General features: G+C 32.9%; 1 protein-coding gene across 2 annotated transcripts; it reads left to right on the top strand.

Annotated features, from left to right (window-relative positions):
• Positions 1 to 6,830: 6,830 nt before the first annotated feature.
• On the top strand, positions 6,831 to 14,535 carry FHY3 (far-red elongated hypocotyls 3). 2 transcript variants are annotated; one of them, XM_020367882.3, is made up of 9 exons: positions 6,831 to 7,025; positions 10,910 to 13,111; positions 13,185 to 13,241; positions 13,474 to 13,545; positions 13,636 to 13,698; positions 13,778 to 13,846; positions 13,927 to 13,971; positions 14,053 to 14,132; positions 14,233 to 14,535. In XM_020367882.3, the coding sequence occupies exons 2-8, from the start codon at positions 10,946 to 10,948 to the stop codon at positions 14,107 to 14,109; spliced, it is 2,529 nt and encodes an 842-aa protein (XP_020223471.1). In that variant the 5' UTR covers positions 6,831 to 7,025; positions 10,910 to 10,945; the 3' UTR covers positions 14,110 to 14,132; positions 14,233 to 14,535. The 2 variants fall into 2 exon arrangements, with proteins under 2 accessions (XP_020223471.1, XP_029128649.1); XM_029272816.2 differs by lacking the exon at positions 6,831 to 7,025 and adding an exon at positions 7,044 to 7,271.
• Positions 14,536 to 16,681: the final 2,146 nt, after the last annotated feature.

Raw genomic sequence — 16,681 nt, 5'->3', positions numbered from 1 at the left:
AGACCAAGAGGTGATATATTGAAAGACCCAAGAAGAATGGGTTAGTCTTGAAGGCCACAGAAGGATCGGGCCTACTTTTGGGTTAGTGGGCCTTAGCTCATCTTGGGCTATGTGCCTCTAACTAAAAGCCTAATACCTCTCATATGATTGTATATATATAGTAGTCCATATTATAGGTATCATATTTTTTTAGCCTTGTATTTTAGGCACCTAGATTACGGTTTTTGGCCTAGTAGCCGATTTGGGCCTATTAGTGGGTTTCATGGGCTTTGGGCTTTTCATGGCCAATATTGGTCTTGTTTTGCTTGTCTTTTTATTTTAGACATGATTGTATAGGAATTTTAGACCTTGTATTTATAGGTCTCTTAGTATAAGAGTTTTTAGGTTAAAGTGTTTTAACTTGAAGATAAATGTAATTTAGAGTGTATTTTTACATCTAATTTGAGTCATGCCTTCCATGCATGACCAAATTAGATGCAAATGCAACCCAAATTACATTTATAACTTCAGATTTGGGTGAGTTGGACATGAATGAGAGAGCCAAGGCTCCAAATTTGAATTTCAAATTCAAATTTAGACAACTAGGGTTTAAAGTGACCATACCATGGTTCACTTTAAACTCTAGTTAACCTAGCTTCTCCCACAAGCTTCCCCACTCTTATAAATACCCTACATACTTGTAGCTGACCACTTTTTGATGATATATGAATTTCACTTTAAAAATTTCTCTCAAAGAGTCATTAGAACCTTAGGGAAATTCTCTCTCCTTAAGCACCTTCACAAATGAATCTTTCCTTTGTGCTTTGTTGCTTCTTGCTCCTTCTTTAGGGAGGCAAATCCATCACGGTTTCAGCTGCATCTTCATGCATCTAGAAGTGTTCATCATCTCAACCTCAAAGGAATTCGCGTGGACTTGGAGGAAGCATGTAGAAGATCATATACCACTTCTACTTGCTTATTCCATCACAAAGTATAACCTCATCAAAGAAACCCATGATACAAAGTTATATTTACCATCAGAAAATAGGAAACTTTTCATACCTTTCCTGATGGAAAACAATAATAAATTAGTTCAATTCTTCCGGAAAGAAAAGAGGCATAAAGAAATTTATGAAGAAAATGGAAGTTTTGGCCAACAAACACCTTCGGATAATCGTTCCATGGCGGAATCCTCAAAAATGCAGGAGGCCAAAGAAGACGAAGAAATACTGGTCTCCAAATAAAAAAAAAATTAAAAAAAGAGGAGACTAAAACAAGAAGATAAGGATGTCAGGAATCCTATAAATCTTATTAGCAAAGAATATGCTTTTAGTCTAGTGTAATGCCCTATGAAAGAGTAAAGGTATAGTGTAATGTTATACTTGACTAAAGGGGAATTTTAGGTATCTTAGTTTATATTTTGTCTGTCATTTGTTATGCGTCTATAAATAGATTCACTTAGTTCTCTTTAGAGGGTGCAAGAGAGAGAAAAAAAATAGAGAAGTAAGAAAAGAAGAGAATTATGAGTGTATCACTTGTAAGCTCTGTAATATCATCATCATCAATAAAAATTTTGTAAGTATTCTTCTATGAGGATGGTTGGCTAAACTATTTGTGGTAGTTCTTAGGATGTCATAGTTATTTTATTTAACATATGTGAATGTAATTTAAAACTCTGAACTCTTTTGAGAAAATGGTTTTGTAAAAACCTGAGATTTGTAAGCCTAAATTCTTCAAGTGTGCCCTTGATAAATGTTTTCAAAAGACCTTAAGGAAAGAAAAGGGAAATTAATGGTTTTTTTGCAGGCTAAAGTAAGGCAATTGTAAAACCCAAAGAGTGGGCTGTTGTATGACCTCAAAGTTTCCAGAAGAGGCAAAAAGCTATCAGTTTCTTAGTTTCTTTGATCTATACAAAAGGTCTTAATAAGAAATCCCAATTTCTCAATAAAAGAGTTCTGGTTGTTCATTATATTCTATAATATGTTAAACATTATAACTTATTGTGTATTCCTAAGAACTGTTATATCTCTCTATACTGCTTCAATTCCATTTTCCTGTGCATTATTACTTTAAGTTGTTGTAATTTGTTTTTATTTTCCTAAATTTGTGATCATATAAACCACTCCTAACTAGGAGGCTCTGCCACCTTTACTAGTATCGATTTATATATATATATTTTTAAACAGTTTATATTTTTCTTTTTCTTTTTTTTTTTTTAAAAGTTTTTCTACAACTCTCTTAAAAACAACGCTTTAAAATTTTCTTTTAGGCACACCTGATATTAGTTTTTACTATAAAAAAAAAAAGTTTTTCTACAACTATTTTAAAAACAACGCTTTAAAATTTCCTTTTAGGCACACCTGATATCAAATTTTAATGGTATCAGAGCTTATAAAGATCTGGCCACCAAAAGAGACATAGAAGAGCTTTATAATAATATAGCGAGTATTCGCAAAAAAAAAATCTTATTCTCAATAAGACTAAAAATTTGGAAGAAAAACTTGATAAAGCTTTTGAACTTTTAAAAGCAAAAACCCAACATATAAATAGAGAATTAGACAAAATCTCCAACCAGCTTTCCAAACTTTCTTTGGGTAGTAATAATTCTTCTCTGCAAACTTCTAATAAGTTTATACTTGCCAAACCTAGAAAATGAGTTCTAGAATACAAACCATTCCTTTTACAGGAACATCACAAACCCTTTTGGGACACACACCTATTGCTGAAGCAATAAACCAACAACCTAGAATTCTGGATAGATTTCTTAGGAGAACAAATTCTAGTTCTAGTCAACTAGAAGAAATAGTAGACATACAATCTAATATAGACATAGGCACAAATGCTAGGATAGCTTCTCTTAATCCTAGACAATTATACAACCTAAATTGGCTTAGTTCTGATAGGACTAGCCTATACAGGTATCCACGTCTTGATGATTTCCATCTTCCAGACGGACATCATGAGATCATAAGATTAATCTCTAAATAAACTGGTAGACAGCTATTAAGAACCAATAGAAGATATGTCCATTTAGGACTAATCACTATAAGTATTAGAACTCTAACAAGATCTTTTGTTGGAGCAAAAGCTTTCCTTGTCTTATTTGACCAAAGGTTCAGAGATGATAATTCTCAAGCAATAATAGGGATAATAGAAGTTGACTTGAATCAACCTGTTTCTCTTATATACATTGCTCCAAACTTCGTAATGAATCTTTCTAATTTCATACAATACATAAATTTAGAAATACAAATAAGAGGTTTTGGAGAAAACTTTGATGGAAACAACCTCCATTAAGACATAATCTTTATAGGAAGAATAAGTGATTAGATATCACCCAAATATAGGATCAATACAAATCCTTTGATAACTTTATTAGGATCAAACAAAATACAGTTCCTTCCACCTCAAATATTTGAGTCTACAAGAAACCAAGGTACTTAATGGCGAGCACATCTCAATTTTGGTTCTTCCAGAACAGCCATAACAACTCACAAACAACCATAATGAAAAATAAGAGAACTAGTCTCTTAGTTAGGAACAAGAACCCTCTAGAAAATCTTTAATGAATTTATGGTATAGTTCATATTTTGAATCTTATATTCTAAATTATGAACAAGAAGAAGAGGAGGATAAAAGTCAATTAGACGAATGTCAACTCTCACCCAAACTTTTCCTAGCTGTAGAAAGATGGGAAAACAAAAACAACTTGAAAAACAACAAATTGAAGTTATTTCTCAAGGTTATAAAAATGAAAACTACAACTTTGAAGATGAAGAAGATGATTTCGTCTATAGACAAAAGCTATTTTCACAGATGAATACTGAAAAAGAAGAGGTCTTTAATAATAAAGACCTAGAAGAAATCTTCGAAATAGATGTTGACAAATGTTATAATAAGGAGTTAGATTTTAGAAACAAATTATGCCTTGATAAGCTAGAAATACAATTTGAAATTCAGAATCATTATCTGAGTTATAAGAAACATAATCATCCATTCAATCTTACAAAGGTTTTATGGGAGATAGTTATAGTGGAAGTGCTAGTATACCTAACCAAATACAACACGTTGACTATAGTCCAGAAACATATGATTTAGGGTTTATACCTAGAGATAAAGTTGTTATTCCTATATACTTTTCAATAGGATAAAACAAAAAATTAAAAGGGAAAAGATTATCAATTGAACCGAGCTTCAATATGCCTTTTCTTTTATTAAATATAGGAAGTGTTGATCCCCAACTCTTGCCTAATTATATAGAACAATGGACTTCTACTGTTATATGTGACTATAGGATACACCATGAAAACCATGTTTCTAATAGTCAAGAAATGATAGCTAGAGCAGAAACCTATCTTGGAGACATAACTAAAGTCTGTTGGGAATCATTCAAACAAACTTTTCCCGACTAGGTCAAGATAAATTTAGCTGATCTCGGACCTAATATTTACATTTTTTGTAGTATTATACAACGAATCTTTACAACTCAATCTGTAAATGATGGGAACACAATAAGACATAGGATTTATCTTGGTAACTTAGAAAGGCTTTCAATAAGTTACTTTGGTAAAATCAAAGAATTTACATAAGACTATCTTATGTATGCTTCCATAGTTGGAGGATTTACAGATAGATCTTTAGGAGAAAAATTGTTCCTTAAACTCCCCGATAAGTTAGGACAAAAGATAAGAGATAGCTAGAAGATGACCAGATTGACCTAATTATGAATAATTTAGCTATCAGGATACAACACATCATGAAAGTTATGGAAAACACTTGCACAAATATAACCATAAACAAACAAATCAAAATGGCTAACATAGATATCTATAAACAGATATACACTCCACAACAGTATCACAAAGAGATACGAAAGAAAAAGAAATCTTAACAAAGATACATATCCCCACCTAGGAACCACAACCCTAGGAGAAAACACCAAACTCGTAGGTATTCTATTAGAGCCTCTAGTGCTAAGAAGCCTACTCTTAATAAAGATAGACATGTGAGAAAGATAAAAAAAATAGTAAGACATATACAAAACAATTAGAATGTTTTGCTTGTCATTAGACTAGTCATTACTCTAGAGATTTCCCTAATAAAGCAATTTTTTACAAAAGAAGCAGAATTGGTAAAAAGCTGTAGGATGAATTTGATTCCTATAGATGAAACAGTCTCCACTGACTCTGAAATATATTTAGTAGTAAGTTGGTCTGATTACACTTCAAAAGAAGAAGTAATCTAAGACTATAAAATCATAAATGATTTCACTAACAATGAATACAATCATTTATATCCTACTATGAATGATAAGTATAATAAATATGGTGAAATCTTAGATGATTTAGGATATAGTCTAATGAACAAGAATGACGAACAAATATTTTGTGATCATGAAATATAGTTTTTTGCTGGTCCAGATCACATTAAATGTTTTTACTATAAAAGATTTTTTCACAAAACATTAAGAGCACATTGTCCTTTATGTTATAAAAACTTTTGCAAAGCATGCCTAGAAACAATCGATAAAATATTTTTTCTAGATCATAATAAACAAACAAAATGATACGGAAAACAAATTGATTAATAACAAATTATCTATTTTAGAAACCAGACTAAACCAGATAGAAAAAATAGTAGATTTTCTTTATGATAATTTTGAAAACCAAAACAAACCCATAAACCATGAAAGGACCTAGTGGTTTAATGGCTTTACAAAACAAATATTGTATACCAATAATATGTAATAAAAAAAACTAATACTAGCTTACATGTTTTGGTAAAAATTACTTTTCCCAAAATCAACAACCAAGAAAAAATAGAGATTGTCATCCAAGTTTTGGTTGATATTGGAGCTACTTTTACTTGCTTATATGAAAGCATTGTGCCTAAACAAAACCAGTTTAAAAATGAAAAGGCAACAAAAACTAGAACCATGTCCGTGGATGTCATAATAAATAATACAGAAACCAAAAACTTTACAATACAATTGTCAACAAATTGTGATATTTTTGGAAAAAAGACTTTTATGTCTCGAGCATACATTATTAACTTAATACTTACAGGAGAAAAAATGATTTTAGGCTTGGACTTCATAATCTGGTATGCAACTAAGATATCAACCTTATGTAACTAGGTTAAATGGTTTATAGTCAACATATCCTCGACAAGAGAATCTATAATCTATTTGGTACACAAATAAATATTATATTTGAATCTATAAATTGTATTTAAAATTTTAAATATATTTTAAGCATATAAATTATGTCTTAAATTTAAAATAACTAACCTATATTACAATATAATATTATTTTTAATTATTGATAATTTATATAACATTTTAAAATCTAGTTTATAAATAAATATAACAAATAAAAATTAAATTAGATAAAAAAAATTAAAAATTCATTAAAAACACTCATATATTTTTTTCCTAAAAACATTATTGTATAATATAATTTATCGTATTTAAAATATAGTAACTAATTTAATAAATACATATTATTTTTTAATAGTTAACAAAATTGCATATCTTAAACTACTCAAATTTGATATCATGAAACAAATTTTTGACAAGCTAAAACAATTGTGTACTAAAATTGAATGAATTTCTACTTCTTCCTCCTTGTATACTTTGTTTGAAGAAGGAAATTTTTTTTATTTTTTATTATTTAAGATGGTATAATTCCGTGAGGTTAATTTAGAGGCACGCGCCTTTGCATTGATTAGGAGTGTGTGTTTTGAAGCAATAAACCGCGAGCGGGAAAAGGCCAGAAAAGAGAAAAATAAATAAATAAATAATAGCACATTAAGATTATTATTATTGGGAGAATAATATTAAAAGGGTGGAGTAAGTAGAAGGTACGCGACACGTGCGAGGGTCTCGGAGAGTTTGATTGGGAAACGAAGAGAAGAGAGTGGATTCGGAAACCCTAAGCTTGACGCATTTGGGGAACCTCCTTCCTCCACTCGCTCATGCTCCTCGCGTGACCCGACCCTAACTTTCTTTCCCTTCACTCTCACGGATCAATCAATCGCTCCTCCAGGTAACTCTCTCTCCACCACGCACCCCAACCCTCTCCTCGATTTCTTCCTTCTCTCTCAGATGGGAGAGGGAGATGAACTCCAATTCGGATTCCAATTTTGCTGCACTCTCTATGTCACTTACTGTGTTCAATTCGTTTTAAACTGAAAACCCTGCTGACATGAATGAATGAATGAGTGGGAGTTGGTTGAGTTGTGTTTTCCTGTGTGTCTGTTTGGGTTATGGCGTATGAGGGACCAAGGAGCAGGTTGAATTCTGCTGATGCTTGTCTCTTTTTTAAAAAATTTAATTTAAATTTCTTTGTTGTGATTGGAATTTGTGAATGTTTTTTTGAGGTTAAACCCTTCTTGAGGGTTTCTGGAGTGATGGTTAGCCATTGGAAGGAGTAAGTTTGAAACTTGAATTAAATTGGGGATGGGATAGCTAGTGTGAGCGATGCAATGCTTCTGCTTTTGATTTGACTTGGACATGTACCGTTGTGTCGATATGGATGTTGCAGCCTTTTGAGACTGTTTTATTGGAGGAGAGTCATGAGATGAGATGGCTTTGACTTCGCTTGGAATGTTGTCTTTTCTGAGGAAATTATTTGCTTGGATTATTCAGTTGCGTTTGTATGCTTCTTTCCGTGACTTTTTGTATGCTATGAAGTTTATAGCATATGATGGCGACGGGGCTGATGGCATTTCTGTCTTTCTCTAACACCTTGCTGTCCGTCACTCCTTCTTGTTTTACTTGAATAATCTCTTCCACAAGGTTTAATCATGATAATAATCAAGTCTGTTACTCTGTTGCAACTTCTTGTGACGTATGCATTATTTTCACTAGAAATCTCAGAATGAGGAACTTGAGACCAACTATAGTCAATAACCCAAATCCATCTTGTTGCCTTCCATGGCAGGTGTATGTCATTTATTTGTTCTTAAGTTGTTTGATTCTCTGTTTCTCAATTAATGGGGAGGGATTCTGAAACTGGGTGATGGTCATATCTTTTTGTCTCAAGTCAATGATTGTTTAATTCCAGTGAAGAGAGGACCAGTCGTCACTTCTCCCCAGATTTACCTTCTCTCTCTCTCTCTCTTTCTCTCTATTTTCTTCTAATTTAGTATAATTGTATTTTTAAGAAAAAAACAGTAAAGCAACATTTCATGTAATCCATTTTGTTCAAAGCTATCTCTATCATATTAAAGATAGGGCAGTCTGGTCCTATAAATCTCCAGCTAGCACAGTGTCAAGGGAAGGGCGGATCCTATAATGTTGGTCTACTTTTGGCAGTCTTACTTTGAATCTGCAAAAGGGTGACTGCATGATTCAAGCCTATGACCACCAAGTTTTCATTGCATTGACTGAATAACCTGAACTGTTGCCCTTGGACTCCCCTTCTATCTCTATGATATTAATAATGGAAAAATAGTATAATTTTATTTCAAATGATGGTATTCTTGTTACCATTAAAGCATATTGGCTGTTTCTAGATGTGGATCAATATCTCATTATCTGAATAATCATTCTTCTCACGGTTTCTCTGATGGCTTTATGAAGTTTGTCAATAACTCACGTACACTGTACTCGTTGATCAAGATATGCTTTTGTTACTATAGAGTAAAGTGCTTTTGTTGTGAGGACAAAGAAATTTCTCAGGCAAAAGAAGCACATAATACTAGACACTAATATAAAAGATTCTTTAATCCCTACATATCAAATAAAGAAACACCGGAACACTAAAGAAGGCATGAGTAGAACCTTGGACTTTATAATTTCTCATTGTAAATCTGATTTTCAGATTGCAATACGTAACTGTATGAATAGGGAGTTATTTTCTGGTATAACAGCTCTTTAGAAATAAAAGGCTAAAATTCTTACATTTGGACAGCAGTACACAATATAATCACTAAAAATGAATTTTTGCAGAGCTAAGGTCTGATATCTCCTTCCCCTAATGTTTATATTGTGCTCTGCCAATACCAAGACTACTAATCATCTTTCTCTACACCTGTGTCTGCTTGAGTTACATAGTGTAAATATTTATGCTTTTGGTGAACGTTAGATTTATCATGCTAGCTTGGAACATTTTGGCTCCACTAATTATTGAGGCTTTGGTATGAATAAGGGGCGCAAAGCTTTAAATAGATGTCAACCAAAAGCTCATACTTTTTATTTTTATGGTTGGAGAGAAACACTAGCATTTTCAATAAAAAGTCTATGTCATAATCCTTTGTATCTTGTTTGCTTCTTTATAGCATTCTGCTAATTGTGTTTTATAGGGTACGTTTTAAAATTTAAATGAAAAATGGTTTAGTGGATTTACTTCTTTGATGAGTTTTCAGTATGCTTGTTCATATTTTTGTCTCTTTTAAGATGATTTATTTTTCTTGTCATTGTCTTTGTTGTTAATGTTCTCATGTTTTGATGAATATAATGAGCCCCCTCCCTCCTCCCTCCAAAAAAATAATTAAATTTGGCTGTTGTGAAATATTCCAGGTGAGTTATAAAAGAAGAGGTTAACATTATTTTTCTCCTAGTCTTTGATAACAAAATAATGTCACGTGCTTTGCATGATCACTCAAACCCATGATAACCCTTTAGTGGCAGTCAAACAACTTGTTCACATAGCCTAGGTGACATCACACTGCCCTCTGCTCTTACTAGCCTTACCTCTACTTGCACCATACAGAACCTGGTATAATTTGGTTTATCAATTTGCATGGGATTTAAGAACAATGTATTTCCTTCCTTCTATTTTCTCCATGTAAAGGATTCTACTTGCCTTCCCACTTTCATGTTTTTGTTCAACTAAATGTTGATTCCTGGTGCAAAATGCATTGTTCCAAGGATTTACATTAAAGGTATGCAGAGAGTGGGCATCTTTTCTCCATTCATGTCAACCCCTCCCTCCTCTTCCCCCCTCTTAACACTCCTTCCAATACAATCTCTCCCAGTAGTTGAACTTCGTGTGGGTCTCAATAGTTCCCACATAACTTTCACCCAATGAAGGAGAGTGTAGCTAGTATTTCTCATCAAATTAGTTCACTATTTATCAAGTATTTGCCTTGTGAAATTATGAAATTGCTCAGAGAACATGACTTGATTTCTGTGGCAGCCTTCATTTGCTGTTCTCAAGACCCTAACTAGACAATTTCAGGCCCTCTCTATTGAATTGTCACCCATCTCTCCCCTAAATTTAGGATCATTGGTTGGTTACTGATTGATGTTTCAAATTCTGTACAAATGTTTATTATCTAATGTTTGATTGTTTTCTGGTTGTAATGAAGTTATACTGTCAGTCTCTTATATGAATTAACTGCCTTGTGCCTTGAAACTAACAACTTTTTTTTTTCCTCCTTTGGGGGCATTTGTTTCAAGGTATCATGTTACATTCCTGGGATTAATAATCCCGTAAATATTATTACTAGGAATGTTATTCCTAGGTATATTTAAAAAGTGTTTGATTACATTTTAATATTCCTAGGAATATTTTTTAAAATTCAAAGTAATTTGAATAAAAATTTAAGTAAAAAATGGAAGCTACGATTGTGTTAGAAAATAACTTCATATTCTCATGGGAATATCACCTTCCTACCTTTCATCATGGGAATAAAAACTGTCTAGGTATGTAGTTTTCCTGGGAAGAAAAGATACCTGGGAATCTATTTTCATAACTTTCTAACAAACATGGAAATAAATATTCCCACATTCATATTTCTGGGAATAGAAGATGACATGAAACAAAATTTCTCCTTTTAAGTTAAAATTTCTTTTCATGATTATATGTTGCTTTCTTTTGTTCCTAGAACATACATAATCACATAGGGAGGCAATGTATATGCTTGAGATGGAACTACCTTACTTAATTGCTTGACATGTCATGTCCTTTCTTTATAATTTCAGTACCCTTGAAACCATCAAGCAGAAGCTGTGTTAATCATGGATATAGATCTTCGGTTACCTTCTGGTGAGCATGATAAGGAGGATGAAGAAACAACTACAATTGATAACATGTTGGACAGTGAAGAAAAATTACACAATGGAGGTATAGATGGCAGAAATATAGTTGATGCTGGTATTGAAGTGCATGCTCTAAATGGTGGAGATTTGAATTCACCGACAGTTGATATTGTAATGTTTAAGGAAGATTCAAATCTTGAGCCACTTTCTGGCATGGAATTTGAGTCCCATGGGGAAGCTTATTCTTTTTATCAAGAATACGCTCGGTCAATGGGATTCAACACTGCAATACAAAATAGTCGTCGTTCAAAAACATCAAGAGAATTTATAGATGCAAAGTTTGCTTGTTCGAGATATGGAACAAAACGAGAGTATGACAAACAATTTAATCGACCTCGTGCACGACAGAACAAACAAGAGTCTGAAAATTCAACTGGTAGAAGATCTTGTTCAAAAACTGACTGTAAAGCAAGCATGCATGTAAAAAGAAGGTCAGATGGAAAATGGGTTATACATAGCTTTGTGAAGGAGCATAATCACGAGCTCTTACCAGCCCAAGCAGTCAGTGAACAAACAAGAAGAATGTATGCTGCAATGGCCAGGCAGTTTGCTGAATACAAAACTGTGGCTGGTCTCAAGAATGATAAGAATCCATTTGATAAAGGTCGAAATTTGGGTCTGGAGTCTGGGGAGGCTAAACTCATGCTCGAATTTTTCATACAGATGCAAAATATAAATTCTAACTTCTTTTATGCAGTAGATCTTGGTGAAGATCATCGTCTGAAAAATCTTTTATGGATCGATGCAAAAAGTAGGCATGACTATATCAACTTTTGTGACGTAGTGTCATTTGATACCACCTATGTTAGAAACAAATATAAGATGCCTCTTGCACTTTTTGTTGGAGTGAACCAGCACTACCAATTTACATTACTTGGATGTGCCTTGATATCAGATGAAAGTGCTGCTACTTTTTCATGGCTATTTCGTACGTGGCTGAAAGGAGTTGGTGGTCAAGTTCCGAAAGTTATAATTACTGACCATGACAAGACATTGAAGTCAGTTATTTCAGAAATAGTTCCTAATTCTACTCATTGTGTTTGCTTATGGCATGTATTGGGGAAGATATCTGAAAATTTAGCTCCTGTAATTAAAAAGCATGAGAATTTTATGGCAAAATTTGAAAAATGCATATATAGGTCCTTGACCAGTGATGATTTTGAGAAGAGATGGTGGAAAATTGTTGATAGGTTTGAACTTCGAGAGGATGAATGCATGCAGACATTGTATGAAGATCGCAAGTTATGGGCACCGACATTCATGAAGGATGTTTTCTTAGGTGGCATGTCTACTGTCCAGCGGTCTGAAAGTGTAAATTCCTTCTTTGACAAATATGTTCATAAGAAGACTTCTGTTCAAGATTTTGTCAAACAGTATGAAGCGATCTTGCAAGACAGGTATGAAGAGGAAGCAAAAGCAGATTCTGATACATGGAATAAAGTTGCAACCTTAAAAACTCCTTCACCTCTAGAGAAGAGTGTTGCAGGAATTTTTACGCATGCTGTATTCAAGAAGATTCAAGCTGAGGTTGTAGGTGCAGTTGCTTGTCATCCTAAAGCTGACAGGCAGGATGATACAACCATTGTTCACAGGGTTCATGATATGGAAACAGATAAAGACTTCTTTGTTGTGGTGAATCAAAAATTTGAGTTGTCATGTATATGTCGGTTATTTGAGTACAGAGGTTATCTTTGTCGACATGCATTGATTGTTCTTCAATATTCTGGTCAGCCAGTGTTCCCATCTCAATATATTTTGAGACGGTGGACAAAAGATGCAAAGATCAGGAATATAATGGGAGAAGAATCTGAACACATGCTGACTAGGGTGCAAAGGTATAATGATTTATGTCAGCGAGCACTAAAATTGAGTGAAGAGGGATCGTTGTCCCAAGAGAGTTATAGTATTGCATTCCATGCGCTACATGAAGCACACAAAAGTTGTGTGAGTGTTAACAATTCTAGTAAGAGTCCTACAGAAGTTGGTACATCAGGGGCTCATGGTCAGCTTTCCACTGAAGAAGATACCCAAAGTAGAAATATGGGCAAGTCAAACAAAAAGAAGAATCCAACTAAAAAGAAAAAGGTTTGTTGTTTATAAGAACTTTACGTCTACACGATTATGTTTTTGCTTTCATGACCTCCTCCTTGACTTGCAGGTGAACTCTGAAGCAGAAGTGATGACAGTTGGGGCACTAGACAACTTGCAACAAATGGTTTGTTTCCCGCATTTAATTAAACTCTTCAAGAGTGATCTTATAGTCTTGGGGATAAAAAAACTTGTGGATGAAATTCAGTCTTGATGTCAGGAGTTATGAATTTATATGAAACCTATAGGGAAAAAGTTATGAAACATTACATGGGAATTCCAACTTGGTTAAATGAATACATGTGTCTTCTTGCTTGAAGTAAAACTGCGGTTCAGTTAAAAGGAACCTTCTTTTGTAGGACAAATTCAGCACAAGAGCTGCAGTAACCCTTGAAGGATATTATGGCACACAACAAAGCGTGCAAGGGATGGTATGAATATGAATTGTTGCAGTTCTAGTATTTTATAATATATTTTTAGTGAGTTAACTTCATGTATTTTATTTCTAATTTAATGGTCAGTTGAACTTAATGGGCCCAACACGTGATGATTACTACGGGAATCAGCAGACACTTCAGGGGCTGGTGCGTAGAAGAAATTGTGATTAATTTTTGTTTAATATTTTTACAGTGTAATAATATAGAAACTGTTCTACATGCGTAGGGACCGATAAGTTCGATACCAACCAATCACGATGGTTATTATGGTGCACATCAGGGCATGCCTGGTCTGGTATGGTTCACTATAAAGCTAAGGATAATTTTCTATCCCTCATAATATTTGATGAATTCTTATACGGTCCAAACATGCAGGCACAACTGGATTTTTTACGATCTAGTTTCACATATGGCATTCGGGTTAGTATGGTATTTCAAAACGTTTTTTGAATGATTTTCTTTTTGAAGAGCACTTCTGAAGTAATGGCTTCCTTGTGGCAGGATGATACTAACGTGAGAGCAACACAGTTGCATGAGGATCCATCTAGACATGCATGAGTGTCACTATCCTCTCTAATAAGGTAGTTGGTAGTTTGAGTCATCCCCAATAGTTTGTTGTGATTAAATGAGTAAATTCTTATGAATGTTTGATGTTGTGATTCACATTGTTCGTATTTATAGGCCGGTGAAGCGAGAGGGCTATGAGCTGATTATCTGTCGTAGAGAATGGGATACATCGTGCCTATTTGAGTTTGTAATGGAAAAGCTCAAGTCCATTATTTGTAATATAATACTGTTTATTAATAATATTATAGGATAACTGTTGTTAACGTCTATTATAAATATTAATAGATGATGTAAGGCTTTAGCGTTCAACCCCATTTGGAGATTGTTGTATTATATACTTATTCTTTAGGCTACTTGAGAAATTGTAATTATGAAATATTTGTTAGTAATGAAGTATTCGCATGCTTATTTACGTTAGTGTAAATGAGTAAAAGCTTGCATTTATAATTTCATTTTCTTCTTTTGTTACTCAATGTTATGCACGAAACGTTAAAGTTATTTGGTAAAATAGTGAGAGAAATAAGAGAAAACTATTGTGGGAAAATAAAAATAAAATTAATGAGACCAATTTAAAATTGAAAAATTTAAGAGTTTCATAAATTTTATATTTTAATCTTTATATTCAGAAACGTACTATTTTAGATCTTATAAATATTATTTTTGTTTTGTTTTAATCCTTGTAGTCTATTGTTATGTGGATTAAAAGATAAATTTTATAAAACAAAAAGGACGGAAAGGAAACAAAAGTAGATGGACTAGGAATTAAAATAAAAGATTTTTAATTATAAAGATTAAAGGATAAAGTTAATGACATTTCAAGAACTAAAAGTAATTAAATCAAACTGAAATGTAGTTTTTTTTTTTATTTTTTTATTTTGGACTATATAAATATATTCTTAACAAAAAAAGTTTTAATAACACATTTTTCTTCTTTATTATATATTTTTTTGAATATCTTGATCTAAATTATAAATATGTTTTCTACTAGTTTTCTTTTTTCTCTTGCATCATTCCAATTCACTGATTTACTTCTCAAAATGTTTTATTATTCAAATATATATGTGAGAACATGTATCATGGGATGAAAAGACTAAATAATAATTACTAGATTATAAATAAAAATAATCAATGATTGATATCAAAATATAAATATAAATTCTTATTTATAAGATTATTATTATTGACATATCTACAACTACATTCATCACCAATACACACTACCTTTGCCACAACCACTATTATAGCTGTCACTATTGTCATAATAGTCATGTAGTGACAGTAATAATGGTGGTGTTAGTAATGGAGTTACCATCATTATCATTGTCACCAAACACTATCATTACCACCATTTTCGTCGGCATGTGGTTCACGACGGTAGTGACGATGACAACAATGGTAACGGTGACGATGACGATAAGTGATTGTGATAGTGGAGACGAAAACAGTGATGATCTTATAGGTGAATATCTATAATTATGTTTTGATGTCAACAATTGATTCTTTTTATCCATAATCTAATGAAAACACTTATTTATACGATAAAATTAATAACAAGTCTTACATTAAAATATTATAAACAAAATTATTATTTACCTTTATTATTGTAGTTACCTTTATGTAGGTATGACAAAAAAAATCTACCTATGGGTACACGGATAAAATATACTATGGATAATAAATGGGTAGCCTAAATGGATACTAGGCATGGCAACGGGACGGGGGCGGGGGCAGGGGCGGGTTTTACGTTTCCCGCCCCTGTCACAACAAATTTGAACCGCCCCCGTCCCCGCCCCCGATACCCGCTAGGGATAAAATTTGGGTACTCATCCCCTCAAGTTTCCCCGCCCTGCCCCCGCCCTAGCTCCTATCTTTTTTCTTTTCTTTCTTTTTTATCTTAAATAAATATCAATAAATTTAAAAAAAATAAAAGAAAAGTAAAATAATATAAATTTTTACATATAAATATTTCTAATTTTGGTTTTTATATATATATATATATATATATATATATATATATATATATATAAACATAATTTTGTAATTATATTATTAAGCAACGCGAGTACGGGGCGGGGGCGGGTACAGGACGGGGGTAGGAGGGTATTAACATCCTTGTCCCCGATCCCAGTTTTATCAATTGGGGAAAACCCGAACCCGAACCCGATAAACACGGTTTTCCCCGTCCAAATCGGGGCGGTACCCACGGGGGATGGTTAGATTGTCATGCCTAATGGATACCCACAAGTAACGGGTACGAGTATTTTTTTACACATTTATAGGTGGGGTAGGGGAAGGTATCGTTGTATCCATACCCGCAGGTACCCACTAAATAAAATTACTTAAATATTAATATTTTTATCTTGCATTTTTATATTATTTTTAATATTTAAAAAAAATATCATTAATTGCAAGTTCAAAAATTAATATCAATTATTTATTTTTAATATTTCAATGTAATTAATATCATATATAAGCTTAAGGTTATTTATAATACTTTTTTTTTTTATTTTTTTAAAAAAATCCACAAATGTGCATGGATACCTGCAAATATTTATAAAACTCA

This window comes from Cajanus cajan, chromosome 10, assembly GCF_000230855.2.
Source record: "Cajanus cajan strain Asha chromosome 10, NIPB_CcT2T_4, whole genome shotgun sequence".
NCBI classification, from domain to species: Eukaryota; Viridiplantae; Streptophyta; class Magnoliopsida; order Fabales; family Fabaceae; genus Cajanus; species Cajanus cajan.
This window is presented reverse-complemented; position numbering and strand designations above follow the sequence as displayed.